The 21,700-nt window shown below is 39.8% G+C and overlaps 1 protein-coding gene across 3 annotated transcripts in view; it reads right to left on the bottom strand.

The window, feature by feature from the left end:
- The window catches only part of MRC1 (mannose receptor C-type 1), a 119,319-nt gene that overhangs the window by 71,058 nt on the left and 26,561 nt on the right, over positions 1–21,700 (bottom strand). For all 3 annotated transcript variants that reach the window (XR_014817178.1, XR_014817177.1, NM_001255969.1), the window contains 3 exon segments: positions 20,968–21,132; positions 8,808–8,921; positions 3,326–3,472 (listed from right to left, as the gene is read on the bottom strand). Coding sequence is in view for 1 of the 3 variants with exons in the window: in NM_001255969.1 (NP_001242898.1) it covers positions 3,326–3,472; positions 8,808–8,921; positions 20,968–21,132 (426 nt within the window). In the remaining 2 variants the exon portion in view is untranslated.

Below are 21,700 nucleotides of genomic sequence, written 5' to 3'. Positions count from 1 at the left end.
AGGTTTATAATAGGGCACCTTTGTTATTCATTTCATGGGTCAGTCACAAATTCTCTTAAAGGCAAGGGCTGTCGGCATCACCTGTGTTAAAAGCCCAAGATTCTGTGCACACTCAAGTAAATAGGTAATTTTGATAGCCAAATACTATTCTTATAACCAAAAATGCATATTTTTAGAAACTCTATTCCCTCTACACAGTTCTAGCTTACCAAAAAAATTATAAATATACATGTTTATATGTAATAGTATAGCTATGGAGCCCTCTGGTGGGGTATTTTAATTTTGCTGCCCAAGAAGCTGAAAATAACGCCAGCACATGCTGAGGGATGCAAAAATTAAACAGATGAACTTTTGAAATATTTTAAAACATGAGAACAACCAAATGAAGGGCAGTTCCCTGGGGAAGCCATAAAGGATGGCTTCTTCCTCAAAAGCAACACTGTCTGATGGAAATAGAATGTAATCCACAAATGAGAACCCCTACAGAATTATAAATTTGCTAGTTGCCATGCTAAGTACAAGAGAAACAGGTAACTTTCATTTTAGTAATGTATCTTAACTCAATCTATTCAAAATATTATCCTTGCAACATGTAATCAAAAAAAAAAATGAGATGGAGTTCCCATTGTGGCTCAATGGGTTAAGAACCCAACGTCACCACAAGCTGGTGTAGGTTGCAGATGTGGCTCAGATCCAGTGTTGCCATGGCAGTGGTGTAGGCCAGCAGCTGCAGCTCCAATTTCACCCCAGCCTGGGAACTTCCATATGCCACGGGTACAGCAGTAAAAAGAAAAAGAAAATGATGAGAGCTGACTTTTTCTTTTCGTGCTGTGTCTTGGAAGTCATCTCTCTTGGAACCAGCCCCATTTTATGGGCTCCATGGTCACATGTGGTCAGTGGCTACTGAGCTGGACAGTGTCATTCTAAAGATCCAGGGGTTGTGGATGAGCAGGGTGGCATTTCAAGGACAAATAGGAGACAAGGCAGAACCCTTACTCAAAAGAGTCACCAATCATGTGTGTTTCGTAATCTTACCTCTGATAGGCTTTTCCAAGCTCTGGTGTATTTGAGCTTAGAGACAAGATAGAATGATTAGCCCAGGAAGGAGAGAGAAATTCAAAAACCACTGGAAAATAAGAGTTAGCAAGGGTAGCAAGGAGAGGCATGTAACCTAGCAGGACCCTAGGAGGCTTTCCAGGGACAGACCCCACCCCATACCTTCAGCTTCAGTTCCTCTCTGAAGCACTTAGATCAGGATCACTGTATCTGATGTGTATTTCCTGAGTCACTTTACAGATACTAAAACCATCACCAAATGGAGGAAATTAGCTACTTGATGTTCCTGAGCACCCAGACCTACTGGTGCTGAGGGACTGATAATGTTACCTCCTGTGCCTCCACCCTGTTCCCTCACCGTCAGCCAATCAGAGAACTGTGCATGAGCTGCTCACTTACCTGTGAGCCCCCTCCCTCACCTGGCTTCTAAAAAATGCTTTGATGAAACCCATGAGGGACTTTGGGTGTTCTGAGCATGAGTTGCCCGTTCTCCTTGCTTGGCGCCCTTCAATAAATGCTACACTTTCCTTCCCTGCAACCTGGAGCCACTGGACTGGTTTACTGAGTGTGGGCGAGCGGACCTGTTTGGTTCGGCAACAGGCACAGCAGAGACATGAGAATGGTGTACTGAGTGCTTGACAATATGAACAAGTAATCACAGGAAGAACAAGTATTACTATTGTCTTTTAAGAGATGAGGAAACTAAAACTGAAATAAGGCCAAGTTACAGAATTCCACGGAAATGATAAAACTGCCATTCTCCTCTTCCCCAAAGTGGTAACTCCAAGTTTTCTGAAGGAGAATTATATAAATTCTTCCAAGAAGCAAGGGTTATACTATTTCTCCTATGGGAAGAACAGAGGAGGTAAACTGAGGTCTCCCTAAGGCATGCCCACAGTCATAAGAGTAACCCCGTAAAGTATAATCAGACCCTGCAATGGGACCTGCATCTATTCCCATTGGAGATCTTAGCCATATTTGTGTCCATTAAAATTGCAAACACATCTCTTTGATTTGGCAATTCCACTACTAGGAATTATCACACATATGAAATGATATCTGTAGAAAGTCATCCACTATGGGATTTTTGTTTGTAACAATAAAAACTTGGAAGTAAATAATAAAAAATTGGAATTATTAGCCCCACTACTAGGGGAATGGTCCAAAAAAAATATAGTGTCTCCCTAAAGTGTCTAATGGACAGCAATAAAAATGAACACAGAAGCTATTTACGCACCGTATGGAATGAAGCCCAAAGTTGTTATTAAGTGAAAAAAAGTAAAGCGAAGTGTATCTGGACCATTGTATATGCTGCCATTTGCAGAAAATAGACAAGATAATCCTAATATATTTATGTATATATTCATAGAATAACTAGGTAAGAATATACACCTAGACACAGTCATTCAAAGATGGGAACTGCAGATTCAAAGTAAGAGATTGGAGAAAATTATTATTATTTATCATGTTGGACCTTCTGACTTTCTAGCCATGTCAATCATGTTTTAAAATAAAGGAAATTGCTTTTACAAGTCAAGGAGAACAAAGTCAACAAGGTCACGCTGTCAGATTTCCCAAGAAGCACACATATACACACACACAAATCACTCTGAAGTATTCAGTGTCCCTCCAAAACAGCTGATGGTACAAAAAATGCAGTTAACTTGTTTTTTTTGTCAATTTGAAGAAAGAATGCATTCTGCCCTTAGTAGTTTAATTCTTCTATAACATTATAACAGCGAGCATAATTGCATTTTTTCCCTCTGGTCTAGCCCGAATAGAAAATGTAATGGCTACTTCTGGGATGTTTTGTTCCATTTCTGTGACGACTTCAATGTATACGTTAAACTGAATCAGACTGGAGCCCAGATAGCCCATTAAACAGTGAGGACGTAATAAAAACATCCCTTTCAGATATTGATTTCCTTGCTTAGCTTCCAGTTGGGTCACATGTTAAATTTTTTTTTAAATCCTCTGAAGATCTTTTCCGACATCTAGAACATGTGAATGAGAGTGATACCTACCTCATAGGGCTGCTGTGACAATAAAATTTATATGTAAGCTGTGTCAAAGGCCACGCTCATGTCCGAACACTACAGAACACTCAGGAAATGTCAGCAACCAACAAAAAGAAATGTTGGAGGAATATCATTATGTGGATGCCATCAACTGTCAACAAAACCTGTCACTGCCTAGTTAGGACTAGGCTGTAATTTGATATCTTTAAGTCCTAAACTTTGACGCACTTCAGATCAAAGAGATCACTTACCTGAGGGGATAACAAAAGAATTCAAAGTTGTGTTGCCCTTTTTACAAATATAGCCTAGTTTTTGAACACACTGCAGATTTTCCCATTTAGCATTCTTTCCGGGATTTAGTGACACACAGCTTTTTCCGGGTTCTGCTGATGGACTTCCTGTGGGAAAAGAAAAAAGAAAAGTGTAACCATTATCGGTGTTGCAAGTACATAGCTGCCACCCCCACCCCCCACCCCCACAGCCTCATGCATTCATCTTCAGTTTTAATGGATTCCCTGCTCTTTGGGCTACACATTCACAAATAAATATCCACTGAATGCAAAGCAGAAGACACGCTGGGTGTCTATTTGTTTTCCTGTGGTTGGATCATTCATTCCAATACCTACATCGTTGATTATATAAACTTACTTCTTTCTTTCTTTCTTTTTTTTTCCTTTCTAGGGCCACACCTGCGGCACATGGAAGTTCCCAGGGTGGGGGTCGAATCAAAGCTACAGCTGCCAGCTAACACCACAGCCACAGCAACACACGCTATTCAACCATTGCCATACCTCCGCCCAAACCTCAATCAAGCTAACTGTAGCCAGACTAGAGAATTTTTGGACACAGGATAACGTTCTCTAGTTAGAAAGAGGAGGCACGAAAAAAGGCAATGGAGACATGGGAAGGAATGGAAGAGATGCTGGAATTGGCAACTTGCCAATTGATAAAGTACCCCCAGAGCAGAGACCCTTTCTCAAGATTTCCAGCTCAACCTCATGAAGAATATTTTTAACAGCTAACCCCTCACCTCATTGCTTACTAGAAACTGACGAACAAACCAGATCAAGTCAACTTTGCTAATGCAATTGACACAGGCCTTGATACCTACATTTCTCACAATTTTCACCATTTTATTTATTTATTTATGTCTTTTGGTCTTTTTTAGGGCCACACTGGTGGCACATGGAGGTTCCCAGGCTAGGGGTCCAATCAGAGCTGCAGCTGCTGACCTACACAACAGCCACAGCAACGCCAGATCCGAGTCACATCTTCGACCTACACCACAGCTCATGGCAATGCTGGATCCTTAATCCACTGAGCGAGGCCAGGGATTGAACCTGCAACCTCATAGTTCCTAGTCAGATTCATTTCCGCTGTGCCACAACAGGAAGTCAAATTTTCACCATTTTAATAAATGATTTCTCAACCAGTGCTCTAAAAACTAGCTCCATCTCACAAGTGGTGAGTCACATTTTTGTCAATGACTCTGCTTTGTGGCCTGTGACATGTATACAACCTGGGCCTGGACCAACATTTCCCTTCCCGAAAGCTGGGACTCATTATTTGTTCCATAAAGCATTTGCCAAAAAGTTTTGGGAGTTGCTTGAATAGCACACAAAATGTTAGTGGTAAGGATAAAGATTTTGTTTTTGTTTTTTGTTTCGTTTTGGTTTTGGCTAAGGCATGCAAAAGTTCCCGGACCAGGGATCAAAACCTCACCACAGCAATACTAGAGCTGCTGCAGTGATAGCACTGGATACTTAACCCCCTGCCCTGCCAGGGAACTCCTAAAGATGTTTTACAAATATGTTGGTTTTGTGGCTAAACTCCTAGTATAACTGAACTAATAGACATGGTACTAGAAAGAAACTTCTCAAGAAACAATGTATTTGGGAGTTGCCTTCATGGCTCAGTGGTTAACGAACCCGAATAGGATCCATGAAGATGTGGGTTTGATCCCTGGCCTCGCTCGGTGGCTCGATGCTGTGAGCTGTGGTGTAGGTCACAGATGTGGCTCAGATCTGGCATTGCTGTGGCTGTGGTGTAGGCTGGCAGTTACAGCTCTGATTCGAATCCTAGCCTGGGAACTTCCATATGCTGCAGGTGCTGCCATGAAAAGCAAAAAAAAAAAAAAAAAAAAAAGAAGCAATATATTTTATAGCTAATGGTTATGAATTGGTTATTAATTAATATATGAGCTAGTAAATCATAGTTATATAGTTATTATCACTAGAACACCAATGCCAATTTTAATATATTGATGATTTGTCTTTAAACAGTTACCATAGTTTCACTTTTAAATTCACACTTCTATATCGTGTATAAAATATGCTCAGGTCAAATGTAAACATATTTTAGGAGATTCATGACTTGGTAAATATTCAGTTGAATGATGATTGAATAATTTATAATTTATAAATATACTACAATATAATATTGTACAATAATTTAGAATACAATAATTTATAATACAATACAACAACTTTTGTTATACAATAACTACTTCTTTTTTTTGCAGGGGGGGAGGGGGCTGCAATCCCAGCATGCAAAAGTTCCTGGGCCAGGGATTGAACTCATGTCACAGCATTGACAATGCCAGATCCTTAACCTCTAATTCCCACCAGAGAATTCCTACAATACAAAATTCTAATATTCCATAAAGCTTCTAGTTTTCATTTGAGGAAACAGAATATTTCATCTTGCACCTACTTCTCAGGAATTTGGTTGAATAAGGAAGGACATTTATTTTCCTTTCTCATTAATATTCCAATTTTATTCCTCACTTTCACCAAAGTTAACCCAATTTTCTCTCTAAACTCTTAGGAGGCAAGTGGTTAAAAATTACACTAATAATCACTTCCGAATTGACTGATAAATAAAATGACCTGCCTAACAATAATTAAGCAGCAAAGAATAAACTGTAGTCCCCCAATAAATGATTAGTATTGTTGAACCAGACTTCTCCAATTTAATGTGACTGAGTGAGTAGGCAGACAAGCCAAATTCTCATCAGGAAAAAGCACATCTTCAAATCAACTCTAATGGATAAAATTAAAATCATATAAACTTAAAAAAAAGAAAAAAAGCACATCTCATATTCCTTTGCAGCAATGTTTACTTCCCATATTCCAGAGGAAAACAGAGCTGACTCTAGTGACAGGCTTGCAATCACTATGCATTGAAGGAATCCATTGAAAGTCAAATTTCATAGTAAAATCTAATCAGTTTAAACCAACATATAGCCTCTAAAAATTCCCTCTCATGTTTCTGCATATTCCAATCTTTTTTTTTTTCTTTTAAGCATCCGTGGCATATAGAGGTTCCCAGGCTAGGGGTCAAATCAGAGCTGTAGCCGCTGGCCTACACCACAGCCACAGCAGCACCAGATCCAAGCCACGTCTGTGACCTACACCGCGGCTCACGGCAACACTGAATTCTTAACCCACTGAGCGAGGCCAGGAATCGAACCTGCAACCTCATGGTTCTTAGTTGGATTTGTTTCTGCTGTGCCTCAACGGGAACTCCACATATTCCAAATATTATTTTTTTAGTTTTATTGAAGTATAGTTGATCTACAATGTTGTGCTAATTTCTGCTGTACTGCAGTGATTCAGTTATACATATATGAAGTCTTTTCCAGATTCTTTTCCATTACAGTCTATCACAGAATATTGAATATAGTTCCCTGTGCTATACAGTAGGACCTTGTTTTTTATCCATCCTGTCTATATTAGTTTGCATTTTAGATTTCACATATCAGTGATATCTTAGGTGTTTTCTCTTCCTGACTTACTTCACTCACTATGAGAATCTCTAGTTGCATCCATGCTGCTGCAAATGGCATTATTTCATTCTTTTTTATGGCTGAGTAGTACTCCATCGTGTATACATACATTATCTTCTTAATCCATTCCTCTGGCGATGGACATTTAGGTTGTTTGCATGTCTTGGCTATTGTGAATAGTTCTGTGATGAACACAGGGTGCATGTATCTTTTCAAGTTATAATTTTGTTGGGGTACATCAGAGATTTATTTATTTCAAAATTTCTCTGTCTTTTTTTAGTACCATAAGTCAGTAACATGGAAAATGGAGAGTTTAATTTTCCAAGCCAAATGCAAAAACCGTTATATGGCTTTAACAAAGAAGTCTGACTATATGAAGAAACACCTGCTCTAGCAGAAGTGGTAAATGAAGATGTGGCCATCTTTTTCCATACCTACGCAGACATCACTAATCCTTAACTCACTCTTTCCCAATAAATCAAAATTGGTATAGGTAGGAGTTTAGAATCATACTCAAGAATATCCTTTTACTTTTTTCTTTTTGGTCTTTTTAGGGCTGCACCCGTGGCATGTGGAGGTTCCCAGTCTAGGGGTCAAATCAGAGCTGGAACTGCTGGCCTACACCACAGCCACAGCCACAGCCACGCCAGATCCAAGCTGCATCTGCAACCTACACCACAGCTCAAGGCAATGCCGGATCCTTAACTCACTGAGTGAGGCCAGGGATCAAACCTTTAGCTTCATGGATGCTAGTCAGATTCATTTCTACTGAGCCATGACAGGAACTTCAAGAGTGCCTTTTTAAGCAGCCACTAACAATGGTTGGTACTGGTGAATAAGATGAAATTTTTTTTTTGTCATCATTGGTCCTTTTGTTTTCTCAGAATCCTTGCTATGTATGTAAAATGTCTTTATCATTTAGTCTCTTTATATGTTTTGTTACCTCTATGACAATATAGAAATAATTAGTTCAGAGCACTTCCAGTCCTCAAAAAAATGAGAAAGCTGTTGGAAGGCTTGATGATCCCCTGTGTTTTTCTACAATTAAACTACAAATCATCAACAAATGTGCTAGTGAATTATTAGGCTGGTATGGAATATTATGATCTCCGACTGCTATTATTTTTAATGTGACTCTATTTTATTGAAAACAGTGTTAATGGTAGACCTGAAGTGTATTATAATGATAACGGAAATATTGCAAATACCTCACAGCGCAAGATAATGAGAAATTCCTCTAGCCCTGAATAACTTAAATTTCTTAAATTCTTAGTGTGTGTGTAGATATAAATAAGTATGTATAAAATCTTTGAACCTGCTACATAGCATTGTATCTTATATCCATCTCACAAATATGAAATCAAATTTTTGAGTATAATGCCTAGCAAATAAAGGATGCTCTGAGAATATGCATATTTTGTTTGTTTGTTTTATTTTTTTAGGACCACACCCATGGCATATAGAAGTTCCCAGGCTAGGGGTCGAATCAAAGCTACAGCTGCCAGCCTACACCACAGCCACAGCAATGCGGAATCCGAGATGCATCCGAGACCTATACCACAGCTCATGGCAATGCCAGATCCCTGACCTACTGAGCAAGGCCAGGGATCAAACCCACATCCTCCTGGATACCAGTCGGATTCATTTCCACTGCACCACAACAGGAGCTCAGAGAATATATACCTTAACAGAGTCCTGTATTGACATGTATGATAATCCTTTCAGACAAACCCTTTGCCCGGAAAACTAGAATAACCTCGTGGTTTTACTGTATTCAAATCTAGTTGGCAGGTTTCAAAGCAAGGTGAGAAGGTGAAGGGTTCCCCAATTCTTTTTGAGATCTACATGTGAGATGATGATGCTCTCCATGGTACCCAGATAAATTAAATGCAGATGGATTCCACCAGTTTAACTTTACTGAGCCAATCAGACAAGCTTCACCCTACCTGGTAGCCAGTTCAAATATCGGAATGGACTGCCACCACTCCACTGCCATCCGCTGTTGAAACTCAGGCTGTTCAGGCCAATCCACAGTCCTGAGGTCAAGGAACTGGTTAATCCTACAGGACAAAAGCAAAACAAAGACAAAAGCAACATTCAGAAAAGATAGTGAAATCCAATTCAGGATTAAGTGCTTGGACCAAAATACATGAGAGAGAAGTAATGAAAATCATGCCTAGTATGTCTCCTTTGAACTTCCCAACAACCTAAAGCAAGTACCACTGTTATCTCCTTGAGCAGGTGAAGAAACTGAGGTGAGAACCTAGGTAAGGGAGGAATGGACTTGCTCGGGTTCTAACCCAGGCTTCGCCCCCCCCCCCCATCTTGACTTCAACTATGGAAGGCTATGAACGTGCTTCGGACTTGGATAAGACTCTCTTAGACAATCATCAACTATAAACCTTTTTACTTCACTTTAGAGTAAAAATAAGATGTATCGTAAATAACGTAAAAAGAAGACTTTAGGTAGAAGGCACCATTTTCTATCATGAAAGTTTATTAAGCATTCCAATCTATCGCTTTTATAAGTTATTACCCTGACCTCATACCACAGAACTTAGTCTAAGAATTTTATCTAAGGAGACTTTTTTTTTTTTTTGCACAAAGCTTTTATTTTTTAGATCAGTGTTGACCAAAATGACCCCTTTCCTCTCAAAATCCAACCAGATTCAGCTGCTTCAGTCATAGTCATTGTTCACATCGTATGCTTTCTTTTCCACCTGGGATCTTCCCCTTTCTTGATGATAATCTCTCTCTCTCTCTCTCTCTTTTTTTTTTAAGGCTGCACCTGAGGCCTATGGAAGTTCCCAGGCCAGGGACTGAATGAAAGTGGCAGCTGCAACCTGCGCTGTAGCCACAGCAATGCTGGATCCCTTAACATGCTGTGCCGGGCCAGGAACCGAACCCACTCCTCCGAAGCCACCAGAGCTGCAGCCATGGGATCCTTAACCCACTACAGCACAGCAGGAACTCTTATTTAAGGACATTTTTAAAAATCAATTTTTTCCTCATTAAGATGATGATTAAAATCTAAACACCAAAGCGCTTTTGCTACCATGAACAACACTTGATTTAGGCAGTTAATAAATCAGAAGTATAATGTTTCAAAGTCTATGCTAGGCCTGACATGGAATAAAAGAACTCAGCAGAAGCAATGTGGACATTAGCCCTCCCATGTTAAACACTCAAATCTGTGATGACCTATAACTTTAAAAACCACAGATTCTCTGGTCTCTCTACATTGTTTTTAGTTAATTTTAAAGAGTTGGAGTTACTGTTATGGCTCAGCAGGATAAGAACCCAACATAGTGTCCATGAGGATGCGGGTTCGATTCCTGGCCTCACTCAGTGGGTTGGGGATCCTGCATTGCCACAAACTGCAGTGTAGGTTGCAGATGCGGCCTGAAGCCAGCGTTGCTATGGCTGTGGTATAGGCCTGCAGCTGTAGCTCCCACTCAACCCCTAGCCCGGGAACTTCCATATGCTGCAGGGAGGGCATAAAATGAAAAAGAAATGAAAAAAAAAAAGTTAGCAAAAAAGAAAACTATCCTCTGTCTTAAACAAAATACCAATCTAAGTGTCCATATAGACTTAGACCACTTCATATTGATTGCTCTCTAGAGGATTTATTTCCCAGTCAAATCTTTTCAGTGATGAGAGTTACCGCTTACTCTACTCGGGGCACTATTTTTGCTCATTTTTAATCTTCCCAAATTCTGATTAGGTACTGCCATCTCGACTGTATAGATGAGGAATCTGACACTCCATGAGTTTAAATGTCATGGGGAGACCTGAAATTTAAACCTAGGTTCTTATAACATCAAATCCCAGACTCTAGTTCTGATGTAACCAACTCACCTCTCCAAATGCACTCAAGTTTTCCCCAGTTTTTCACACATCACAAATTTGAATAGGATTACAGAGACTCAAAGCCCCCAAATCCTATTTCACAGGCATTACACTCCAATTCCATAAAAGCACAGATCACACTCTTGGCGAACATGTGACCTGAATGCTGTCTTTAGTTTCTTCAGCATCTGGCCACGGGACAATCCACGCATGGATATTGACTAGGTTGATATTGGTTGGGGTGATGCTTAATGAACTGAACTGAATTCAATACTGGAGTTATTCACTGAAAAGTAAACCCTATTGGGTCATTTCTTTAAAGAACATAATAAAGGTGGGAGGAAATTAAATACTGCCATGTAAAAATCAGTGAAAAATAATTCAGATTCACTTATCTTTATCAAGTGTTCTAGGAAAAAGAAGTAAGAGTTAGCACTGCTCTTGCACTTGGGTACCACATATACTTTGGGAGTAGCTCATCCAATTCCTTCATTTTACAGAGGAAAAAACTGAGGACAGAGAGGTAAAGAAACGTATGGACAAGGAAATAGAGGATTAGTGGATTAGGACCAGAACTCAGAGTTCAATTTGGTGTCTCCAGTAGATTCAACTCCTTTTAAATTAACTTTGCCTTTGAGTTACTATTAAAATACACATTCTAGATAACTTTAGATGTCAGCACACCTTTAAGTAAAGAACCATGAACTAAAAAGATATTTCCCATAAACATCATTCCTTCCCAAACAATAGCCCATGGAGGAACTCACTCTTGTCATCTGTGAAGACTCAGCATTTGGTTCTCCAAAAGTGAAATTTTACCAAAAAATAAAATACCTATAAGCTCTGTCGAGGACATGACATTATTAAAAGAGGAAATCTTTCTATTTCTTCAATCTTAAATCTCTATGATGAACATTATCAAACACGAATGTATTCATTTTAAAACATAGAGAACAGACTTGCGGTTGCCCAGGGGGAGGGGGAGGGAGTGGGATGGACGGGGAGTATGGGGTTTGTAGATACTAACTATTGCACTTAGAATAGATAAGCAATGGGGTCCTACCGTACAGCACAGGGAACTATCTCCAAATTCTTTGGACAGAATATGATAGAAGATAATATGAGAAAAAGAATGTGTGTATATATATGTATGACTGGGTCACTCTGCTGCACAGCAGAAATTGACACAACACTGTATACCAACTACACTCTAATAAACATAAAAAGTAACAATAATGAAGTGATAGAAATTCATTCATATTAAATCAGTGTTATCGTTATTCATCTCATCGATTATTTTCCTTTAGTTTATTCCTTATATTACATAGTTAATCAAACTATTTTGTGAATGATACTATTGCTTATGTCTCTTTAAGGTAAATTAAAGAGACCAACAAAAACTGCCATCTCATCTCATTTGGGTAAATAGTTAACTTACAAGGTGTAAGGAGGAGATGTCTGTCTACCAGTCTGTACCTTGGAAATGTCATCCTGGGATCAGGGTCAGATTGATACTATATTTTTGTTAATAATTACTCTATTGAATACAATTGAACATTGGATGATTTTTCCATAAATTACTTTTCTTATTGAAATAGAGTTGACACACAACATTATGTTAGTTTTAGGTGTCCTCGCACATTCGCGGACATTGTGAAATGATCACCACCACAAGTCTAGTAACCATCTATCCCCACACAAAGGCATCACAAGATTTTTGACCATATTCCTTACACTGTGGATTTTATCCCCATCTTCTTTATCCATTTGCCTATCAATGGACCCTTAAGTCACTTCCTTATCTTGGCTATTGTAAATAATGCTGAACATTGAACTGCCATGTATCTTTTTGGGGTTTTTTTCAGGTAAATATTCAGAAAATTGCTGAATCACATGGCAGTGCACCAACAGGGCGCAGTCACACCAACAGTGCACAAGGGTTCCCTTTTCTACACATCATGGCCAACACAATATTTCTTTTTTTTTTTTTTTTTCATAATAACCATTCTACTAGGTATGAAGTGGTATCACATGGAGGTTTTGATGAGCATTTCCCTGATGATTAACGATACTGAGTATTTTTTCATGTGTAAGTTTTTTTTTTTTTTTAATGTCTATTCAAGTTGTTTTGGGTTTTTTTAGACTTTGGGTTTTTTTTCAGATATTGAGTTATATGAGTTCCTTGCATATGGTGGTTATTATTAGCTCCTTATCAGCTGTATCATTTGCAAATATCTTCTTCCATTCATTAGGCAGCCTTTGCCTTCTGTTGATTGTTTCATTTTCTGTGCCAATCTTTTTAATTTTACATGGTCTCATTTGTTTATTTTGCTTTTATTTCCCTTGCCTGAAGAGACTATCCAAAAAATTATTGCTAAGACTGATATCAAAGAGCACACTGCCTATGTTTTCTTTCAGGTCTTGCATTTACATCTTCGTTTCATTTTGAATTTAATTTTGTACCTGGTGTGAGAGAGTGGTCCACTGTGATTATTTTACAAGTAGTTGTCCAGTTTTCCCAAGACCACTTATTGAAGAGACTGTCTCTTCCCCATTGTATATTCTGGTCTCTTTGTCATAGATTCATTGACCATATAAACATGGGTCCATTTCTGGGCTCTCTTCTGTTCCCTGAATCTATGTCTGTTTTTATGCCAGTATCATACTTTTTGAATACCATAACTTTGTAATACTGTTTGAAATCAGGAGCATGATACCAGCTTTGTTCTTCTTTCTCAAGACTGTTTAGGCCATTCAGAGTTTTTTATGTTTCTATACAAATTCAAACTTATTTGTTCTAGTTCCACACACAAAAAAATCCCATTGGTATTTTGATACACAGTCTGTAGATTGCCTCAGGTAGTATGGTCATTTTAACAATATTAATTCTTCTGCAAGCATGGTATGTCTTTCTAATTGTTTTATGTCATCTTCAATTTCTTTCTTCAATGTCATAGTTTTCTGAATATAGATCTTTTTACCTCCTTGGTCAGACTTATTCCTAGGTATTTTATTCTTTTGGATGCAATTATAAATGGAGTTATTTTCTTAGTTTCTCTTTCTGATAGTTCCTTGTCTGACAGTTCTTTAGTTTCTGTATACTAAATTTGTATCCTGCAATTTTGCTGAATTCATTTATTTGTTTTAATAGTTTTTTTGGTGGCATTTAGAATTGGGGATCATATCATCTGCAAATAGTGACAACTTTAATCCTTTCTTTTTAATTTTTAATAATTTTTCTTTCTTTTAAATTTAATTAAAAATATTAATCAGCAATCTTGTCTGATTGCTGTAGCTAGTGACTGGAGCTGCTGCAGTGCCAGTGCCAGATCTTTAACCCACTGAGCCACAAGGGAACTCTGAACCATCCTTGAATCCCTGGAATAAATGCCAATTGATCATGGTATGTGATCCTTCTAATGTCTTCTCATATTCAGTTTGCTAATATTTTGTTGAAGATTCCTACATATTAAAATAATTTTTAATTTTTCTGCATGCATTGGCCTATAATTTATTTAATTTCTTTAAAGTTGTGCTATCTTAAATAACAATTATCCCCAGACTTACAGAGGGGTACACTAAATGATGCTGAAAGAAGCATTCCAAAAATATTAAAGATAGTTATTCTCCCAAATCAAATATTCTGTTATTTTTTAAAACTCAGAATAAAATAAGCATACTAAGTTTTCAAAACTATAAATAAGTCACTGATGGTAGGGAGAATTAAATTAGATTTTGCCTGAGACTGCTTAATTAAATTACTATGTTTAGAATAATGAGAAAAGATGAGAAGTTCCTGTTGTGGCTCAGTGTTAAAAAACTCAACTAGTATCCATGAGGATTTTGGTTCGATCCCTGGCCCCGCTCAGTGGGTTAAGGATCTGGTGTTGCTGTGGTCTGTGGTTTAGGTTGCAGACACTACTCAGATCCCACATTACTGTGGCTGTGGTGTAGGCCCACAGCTGCAGCTCCAATACAACCCTCAGCCTGGGAACTTCCATATGCCAGGGGTGTGGGCTGAAAAGACAAAAAAAAAAAAAAAAAAAAAAAAAAAAAAAAAAGAGAAAGAGAGAGAGAAAAGATGATAGCTCTTTAAGGGAATTATTTATCCTCTGATATTTCCTATCCACTCTAGGTATGTATAGGCTAGTTTTGAAGAATTAAATTAAGTAATATATCTTAAATCAGGGCCTAACACATAGTACATACCTAATAAACATAAGCTATTAGTACTACTGTCGTTTTTATTATTATTACTTCACAGTGAATTAGAGCTGGCAGAAAGTGTGATTTAGACACAAAATTCAAACTTCGTGTTAAATATATCACTTAAAACTAATAAGCATCATCCACAATTTTTTCTCTAATGTGCTTGTAATTTTATAAAGAATCTGACCAAATTTTTTTAGTATTATTCTACAAAGCACCAATTCTACATGCTAGACTTTTTAATTTTTCTGCATGTATTGTCTGCAATGCGGCTCGGGGAAATTCCCAGGTTAGGGAAGGAATCAGAGCTGCAGCCAGGATCCATGCCACCACCATGGCAACACTGGATCCACACTGCATCTGCAACCTACACTGCAGCCTCTGGCAATGCTGGATCCTTCACCCACTGAACAAGGCCAGGGATCAAAGCCACATCCTCACATAGACAGCCTCAGGTCCATAACCCACTGAGCCACAATAGGAACTCTTATCTGAAATATTTTATTCCTACTTTGAATCTAGTCATAATAGAAGATGTGTTAATGTCCAATATTACACTGTATTAACTTACAGACTTAATAAACAAACTTATGGTCACCACAGTGGAAAGGCTGGGGGGGGATGGACTCAGGGTTTGGGATTGGCATATGCACATCTGTTCCATGTGGTCACTGGGGACCTACTGTAGAGCATAGGGAATCTGTGACAATCTATATGGGAAAGGAATCTGAAAAAGAATGGATGTGTATATACCTGAATTATTCCATTGTACAGCAGAAATTAACATACTATTGTGAATCAACTATACTTTAACAAAATTTTTTAAAATTAAAAAAAATTTTTAACTATTAAACTGGATTTTTCTTTCCTATCCTGTGGTCCAATTTATTCTCCAGCCAGCACCACAGGAAACTGGCAAAAACAATCAGAGTAACAAGCTGATTTCACTTCCTATAACTTATTTCAGTTCTGTAAATTCTAATCCTGTGCATATGTAGTTATAAATCTGATTCAGGAATTGAGGGTTCAATACAGTGTTCCAACATTTCTGAGGGTATAAAGAAAAGAGAAGATGATGACATGACCATGGGTGATGTAAGAACTGGCTGTGGGCAGAAGCCGTTAGCCCAGCAGATAATGTGAAATCAGATTGCCAGTTTAGATTCAATTCATGAGAGCAAGGAGCTGTTGACATTTAAATCAAGGGTTCTCTTTAGTGCTTCGGAGCCCACCACAAATCCTTGCTTATTTTATGAGTGAGACTGCAGAGTGGAATGGAAAAAGAGGGATGAATTTCATACCAGTTAGTTTCTTTTTCTTTTTTTTTCTTTTTTTTCTCTTTTAGGCAGCATATGGAAGTTCCCAAGCTCGGGGTCGAATCAGACCTGCACCTGCTGGCCTACACCACAGCCACAGCAACACAGGATCCAAATCACTTCTGCAACCTATACCATGGCTCCCAACAACACCGGATCCTTAACCTACTGAGCAAGGCCAGGAATCAAACCCAAGTCCTGGTGTATATTAGTCAGGTTCTTAACCCACTGAGCCACAGTAGGAACTCACCCAATCCAGTTTTTCAACATGCGGCATTAAGCAACATTCCTAACTTCTCCCTCCTAGTCTGTTATCTCATCTATAAAGTGAGGACAATAAAACTCATTTACATGGCTGGTGTCAGCTTTAGACATAAAGCCCAGGGTTTGACACACAATAGCTGTTTCATAAATAAGAGCCTCCTTGATCTAAGCATCATAAAAGAGGCTTAACACCTTCCTAAAAAATGAAAGTTACTCCTCAACATTCTCACATTTAGAAAAGAAAATCTTATTTTAAAAGTACAACCATTAGTAGTTTTTAAAAAATTTTAGTGATATTTCCCAGGAGAATAGATGACAATCACACCATAATTTTCTAGAATCTTCCCCAGGATAGATAAATTTCAAATGTCATGCATATCTTCCCCCTGGAAAAACAAAATCCCATTGTTGTTTTTTGTTAGAATTCCCCACCAGATTTTTGTGGCCCCTCATGCATGGTATTTTGGACTTAAAGAAAAGCAGGAAATACTAGCCATCTCATTTGAGAAGCCATTCCTACCCGGATCTCAGTTTAAAATTTGCTGACTAACATCCCAGAGGCTTGGATACGACTCAAATACATCCCTGAAGTAAACGGGCCTCCCAACCTCCCAACTCAGCTTGTTTGCTCTCCCGAAGGACAGGACACAAGAATAGCCCTTGCTGATTAGGGAAGCATTTCCTGCCGCCCGAGCCAGGGACCTACCGGGAAGTGAGTAGAGGGTCCGGGCAGAGCTGCTGTTCTGCCTAGATGGCCCCTCCCCGCCCCAAGCAGCTAAGAAAGAATGTTTAGGAGTAACCTGGGTTCTGTCCCTGGGCTTCCGGAAAGCTGGAAAACAAGGAGAACGCGGAAGAATCAAGATAACCCAAAAGCAGATTTAAAAAAAAAAAAAAAAAGCCAAATGAATGCATTTCAATCCTGATAGATTTTTCTCTCACTCATACCAGCCAGCATCAATCACCGCAGGACTGTTTCAACTCATCGTTTCTCTTCTTTCATCATCTACATAAATTTAGTCTGATCTCTGGCATTTTCTTTTCCTCCTTTCTGAAAAATTTTTATGACAGTTGATTTACAATGTTCTGTCGATTTCTGCTGTACAGCAAAGTGACCCAGTCATACACATACACACACACACACAGTTTTTCTCATATTATCTTCCATCATGTTCTATCACAAGTGATTGGATATGGTTCCCTGTGCTAGACAGCAGGATCTCCTTACTTTTACTCATGCTTGTAAATACTGGTCACTCTGTACTTTGTCCCAATACTTTGCACAAAGGCCCCACAGGCCAACACGAATAATTGAGCAGACAGAGATACAACCCCACCTCTGAGTTTAGCCGAGTGCCCACTAAGACATCATACTGTTTTTCTCTCCATCTCCTGAATAATGGCTCAAAGGAAATGGTAGCTGGTGTATGTATATTTCAGCCTATACTGAAAGGAGAAAAATTTTTAAATGTTATACTTGCTGCCTAATTCTTTCAAGAAAGATTTCAGGGAGTTCCCGTCGTGGCGCAGTGGTTAACGAATCCGACTAGGAACCATGAGGTTGCGGGTTCGGTCCCTGCCCTTGCTCAGTGGGTTAACGATCTGGCGTTGCCGTGAGCTGTAGTGTAGGTTGCAGACGCGGCTCGGATCCCGCGTTGCTGTGGCTCTGGCGTAGGCCGGTGGCTACAGCTTCGATTCAACCCCTGGCCTGGGAACCTCCATATGCCGCGGGAGCGGCCCAAGAAATAGCAACAACAACAACAACAACAACAACAACAACAACAACAACAAAAAAGAAAGATTTCATTACCATGGAGCCAGTTTTCATGATTTCATCCTCAGCAATGGACAAGAAGTGGAAAAATCTTCCCTCCCTAAGAACGCTTGGTGGATTTCACAAGGTGGTGCTAAGTAAATGCATGTGAGATTTTTTTTCTGACCCAAAAATAGAATGTAAGGAATATCTTCTCATTCAATGTAAAAATAATAACTTCCAGGAGAAATGTGGTCCAGGTGACGGAGAGGGTCATCCAAAGAGTTGGAGAAAGCCAAGTCCAAGACGATGAGGCTACGCTAGGGACACGTTCTGTCCCCGGTACGGGTTCACACACGCTCTCCCTGTTAACAGATGATGTCATGGCGACAGAGAAGCCTCAGACAGCTGCCCCCAAGGCCCCCCAGCTTTACAGAGCTAAGGGCCCACGCTCCTCACTCCTGCACTCTGCCACCTCGTGTCTCCAGGCAGATGGACTCTGTCGCCATTGCAGATTCAGCAGGTGCTGACATAGTGTTTTGCCAAGAGTAGTTTCCAGCCACTCACCTCAAAATCACCTGGACGTGTGACAACATGCCGATTCCCGGGCCCCATCTCACAGCGACTGATCTACAGGCTCTGGGCTTGGTGCCCAGGCAGCTTCTCTAACAATTCACAAGCAGCTTCCCATTCAAGAACCACTGCACTGAACTGTCCTCTTGCTGTAAACTGACCACTTGATCAAATATGAGGCCAAATTTCTAAATAATCCTTGGCGTTGCACCGCGTCATCATTTGTCAGTCAGCAAACATTCTTTGGGACTGTCTTCCTTGGAAAGTTCTGCGTGAATCTTGTGGCAGGAGGTGGGGAAGACAGCCACTGTCTGAAGATATTCTTTCTTTTTTTTTTTTTTTTTTTTTTTTTTTGCTTTTTAGGACCGTACCCGCAGCATATGGAGGTTCCCAGGCTAGGGGTCAAATCAGAGCTGCAGCTGCCAGTCTATGTCACAGCCACAGCAAGGCAGGATCCAATCCACATCTGCAACCTACACCACAGTGCACAGCAATGCTGGATCCTTAACCCACTGAGCAAGGCCAAGGATTGAACCCGCAACCTCATGGTTCCTAGTCGGATTTGTTTCCGCTGAGCCACAAGCAGGACTCCAAGATAATCTTATTTTAGCCATCTATCCCCAAAGCCATTCTCCTCACACAGCCTTTGGTTCACTTTCATCATGGCACTTAATTATAATTTGTATTTATTGGTTTGTTTGTTTTTCTGTTTATGTGTTTTGCCCATTGGACTTTAAGCTCTGCCTGAACAGGACAGTTGGCTTTAGTCACCACTGTGTCCCTAGGACGTGGGATAATACCTCATACACAGATACCACCCATCTTGTTGAAGGAATAAATGAATTAAAAAAAGAATGTCATTAGTTTTGTCGGGGAAGTGGGACATATTAAGTGACTATTTTAAGAGTAGGGAACAAAAAAGAGAAAAGAGGATGGAAATTGAGAACATTGTATATACACAACGTGGGGAATTCCAAGCACAAGCCATGCCATGGAAACAGATGGGGAGATGAGGAAATATGAGACATAGAAGGAACCCCAACTTTCCTTTTGTCAAGATCATGAAATGCACAAAGGGGAACAGCAGTCAGCAGGTGGACGACAGCCCTTGAGTGTCAGGCAGAGGTATGCTGTTACTTATTTGATAGGAAAGAAGAAGCCAGGAAGGGTGTTTTGAGTATGGTGGTCACTGGATTGGAGGTCTATGCAGCAAGCAGCAAGCAGCAGGGTCAGGGTGAACTGGAGGGAGGGGATTCTAAAGCTGGGAATTGAGGATGCTCTTTCTCTCACATCCCTTTCTGGTTCTGATCTCTCTGTTCCCCAAAATGTGGGCTGCAGAAGCTAAAACTGATCTTCTCAGAACATCTTGGAGGATAATCTGAGAAAAAGAATGTATATATATATATATATATATATATATATATATATATATATATATACACATATGTGTGTGTGTGTGTGTGTGTGTAACTGGGTCACTTGCACAGCAGAAATTGACAGAATATTGGACGTCAACTATAACAGAAAAAATAATAATCTTACCAAAACTAAACAAATACATAAAATTTGATCTTTTCCACTCAAGCAAACACTAGCTCTTTTCATCTTCACAACCTTATGAGAACAAATGCTTAAAAAAAAACCAAACGTGGTGAGAAGAGTGCCAGAAAGACCTACAACCCAGTAGAGTCTGGGAGCTTGAGGGAGGAGGTTCTTCATCTGTGCCTGCTTGTGGGGGCAGTGTGCCAGCCTCTTTGATGCTCCTGGAAAGACTCTGACTTCAGGCCAGACGTCGGGTGCCTGACCAGGACGGCGCCCAAGCCTTGGGTTCAAAAGGGGCATCCCTAGTGGATGGTGGCATCTTCTACTCTGAGCCCAGATTAATTCTCAGCATCCTTCTCAGCATGGGTTCTATCAGCACGGTCAGAACTAACAGAGAAAAGGTGGCTCATGGGACAAAAGCTATCTGCTATTCCAGATGTCTTCTTCAGGGTGCAAATTTGTCACACCCTCCCACCATCTGTTTAGAGTGGACTCTCTCATGATGTCTATAACCATGTGTGTCGTCCGCTTTTAAATCAGACTCTACAGAAATCAACTGATCACAATCTCATTTACCACTTCGCTTTCTTTTCATGTCATTACCTGTCAGGTACGTTTGCTCGTGGATCTCGGTGATACTCAAGAGTTCAGCATTTTGCTGTTGGCAGCTCTTCCTTGCCTGGTGCCACGTTAAAGCAGATTTGGAATTGATCTGGTAGGAAATGCTGGTCAGTGGATCTTTATTCCATAACCTCTCAATGCCCTCAACTGCAAAAGAAGTCAAAAGAAACGAGCAGCATTATGCATGGAAAGGACTTTCAGGGAATGGTATCTTTTAAGCAGTCTTGGCAGCATTATTGCCTATAGCCTTATATTTCTTTTCCTTTCTTTCTCTCTCTTATTCCTTTTTTGGTTGCACCTGCAGCATGCAGAAGTTCCCCATCCAGGGATCGAACCAGCGCCACAGCAGTGACCTGAGCCACAACAGTGACAACACTGGTCCTTAGCCTGCTGCGCCACCAGGGAACTCCTCTTTTTCTTTCTTTTACTTAGCATTAAAGTGATGCTGAGATTTTCTTCACTCCTGAAATGAAGAGGAAAGAGGGTTCGAAAGACTCCATCTCTTTCACGTGCCTGAGGAAAGGAAGGGAAGCAACACCTCTATTTTTCCACTAGGACATTTGAGAACAGATGAGTTGGGAAGTGAGGCAATTTCAAAGACTGAAAATAGCGATAACACCCCAACTTCCTTAATCTAGGTTGGGGGAAAAAAGGGAGAAGAGAAAATAAATGTGTCTTCTCTCAGCAATGGATATTTCGCCTGCACATTCTAGTT

The sequence above is a fragment of the Sus scrofa genome, chromosome 10 (assembly GCF_054392235.1).
Source record: "Sus scrofa isolate SSC_HxYL_T2T_F1_AM1 chromosome 10, Sscrofa_HxYL_maternal_Yorkshire_Landrace_v2.0, whole genome shotgun sequence".
Lineage (NCBI taxonomy): Eukaryota > Metazoa > Chordata > Mammalia > Artiodactyla > Suidae > Sus > Sus scrofa.
The sequence above is the reverse complement of the archived record's forward strand: the minus strand, read 5'-3'. Positions and strand labels throughout refer to the sequence as shown.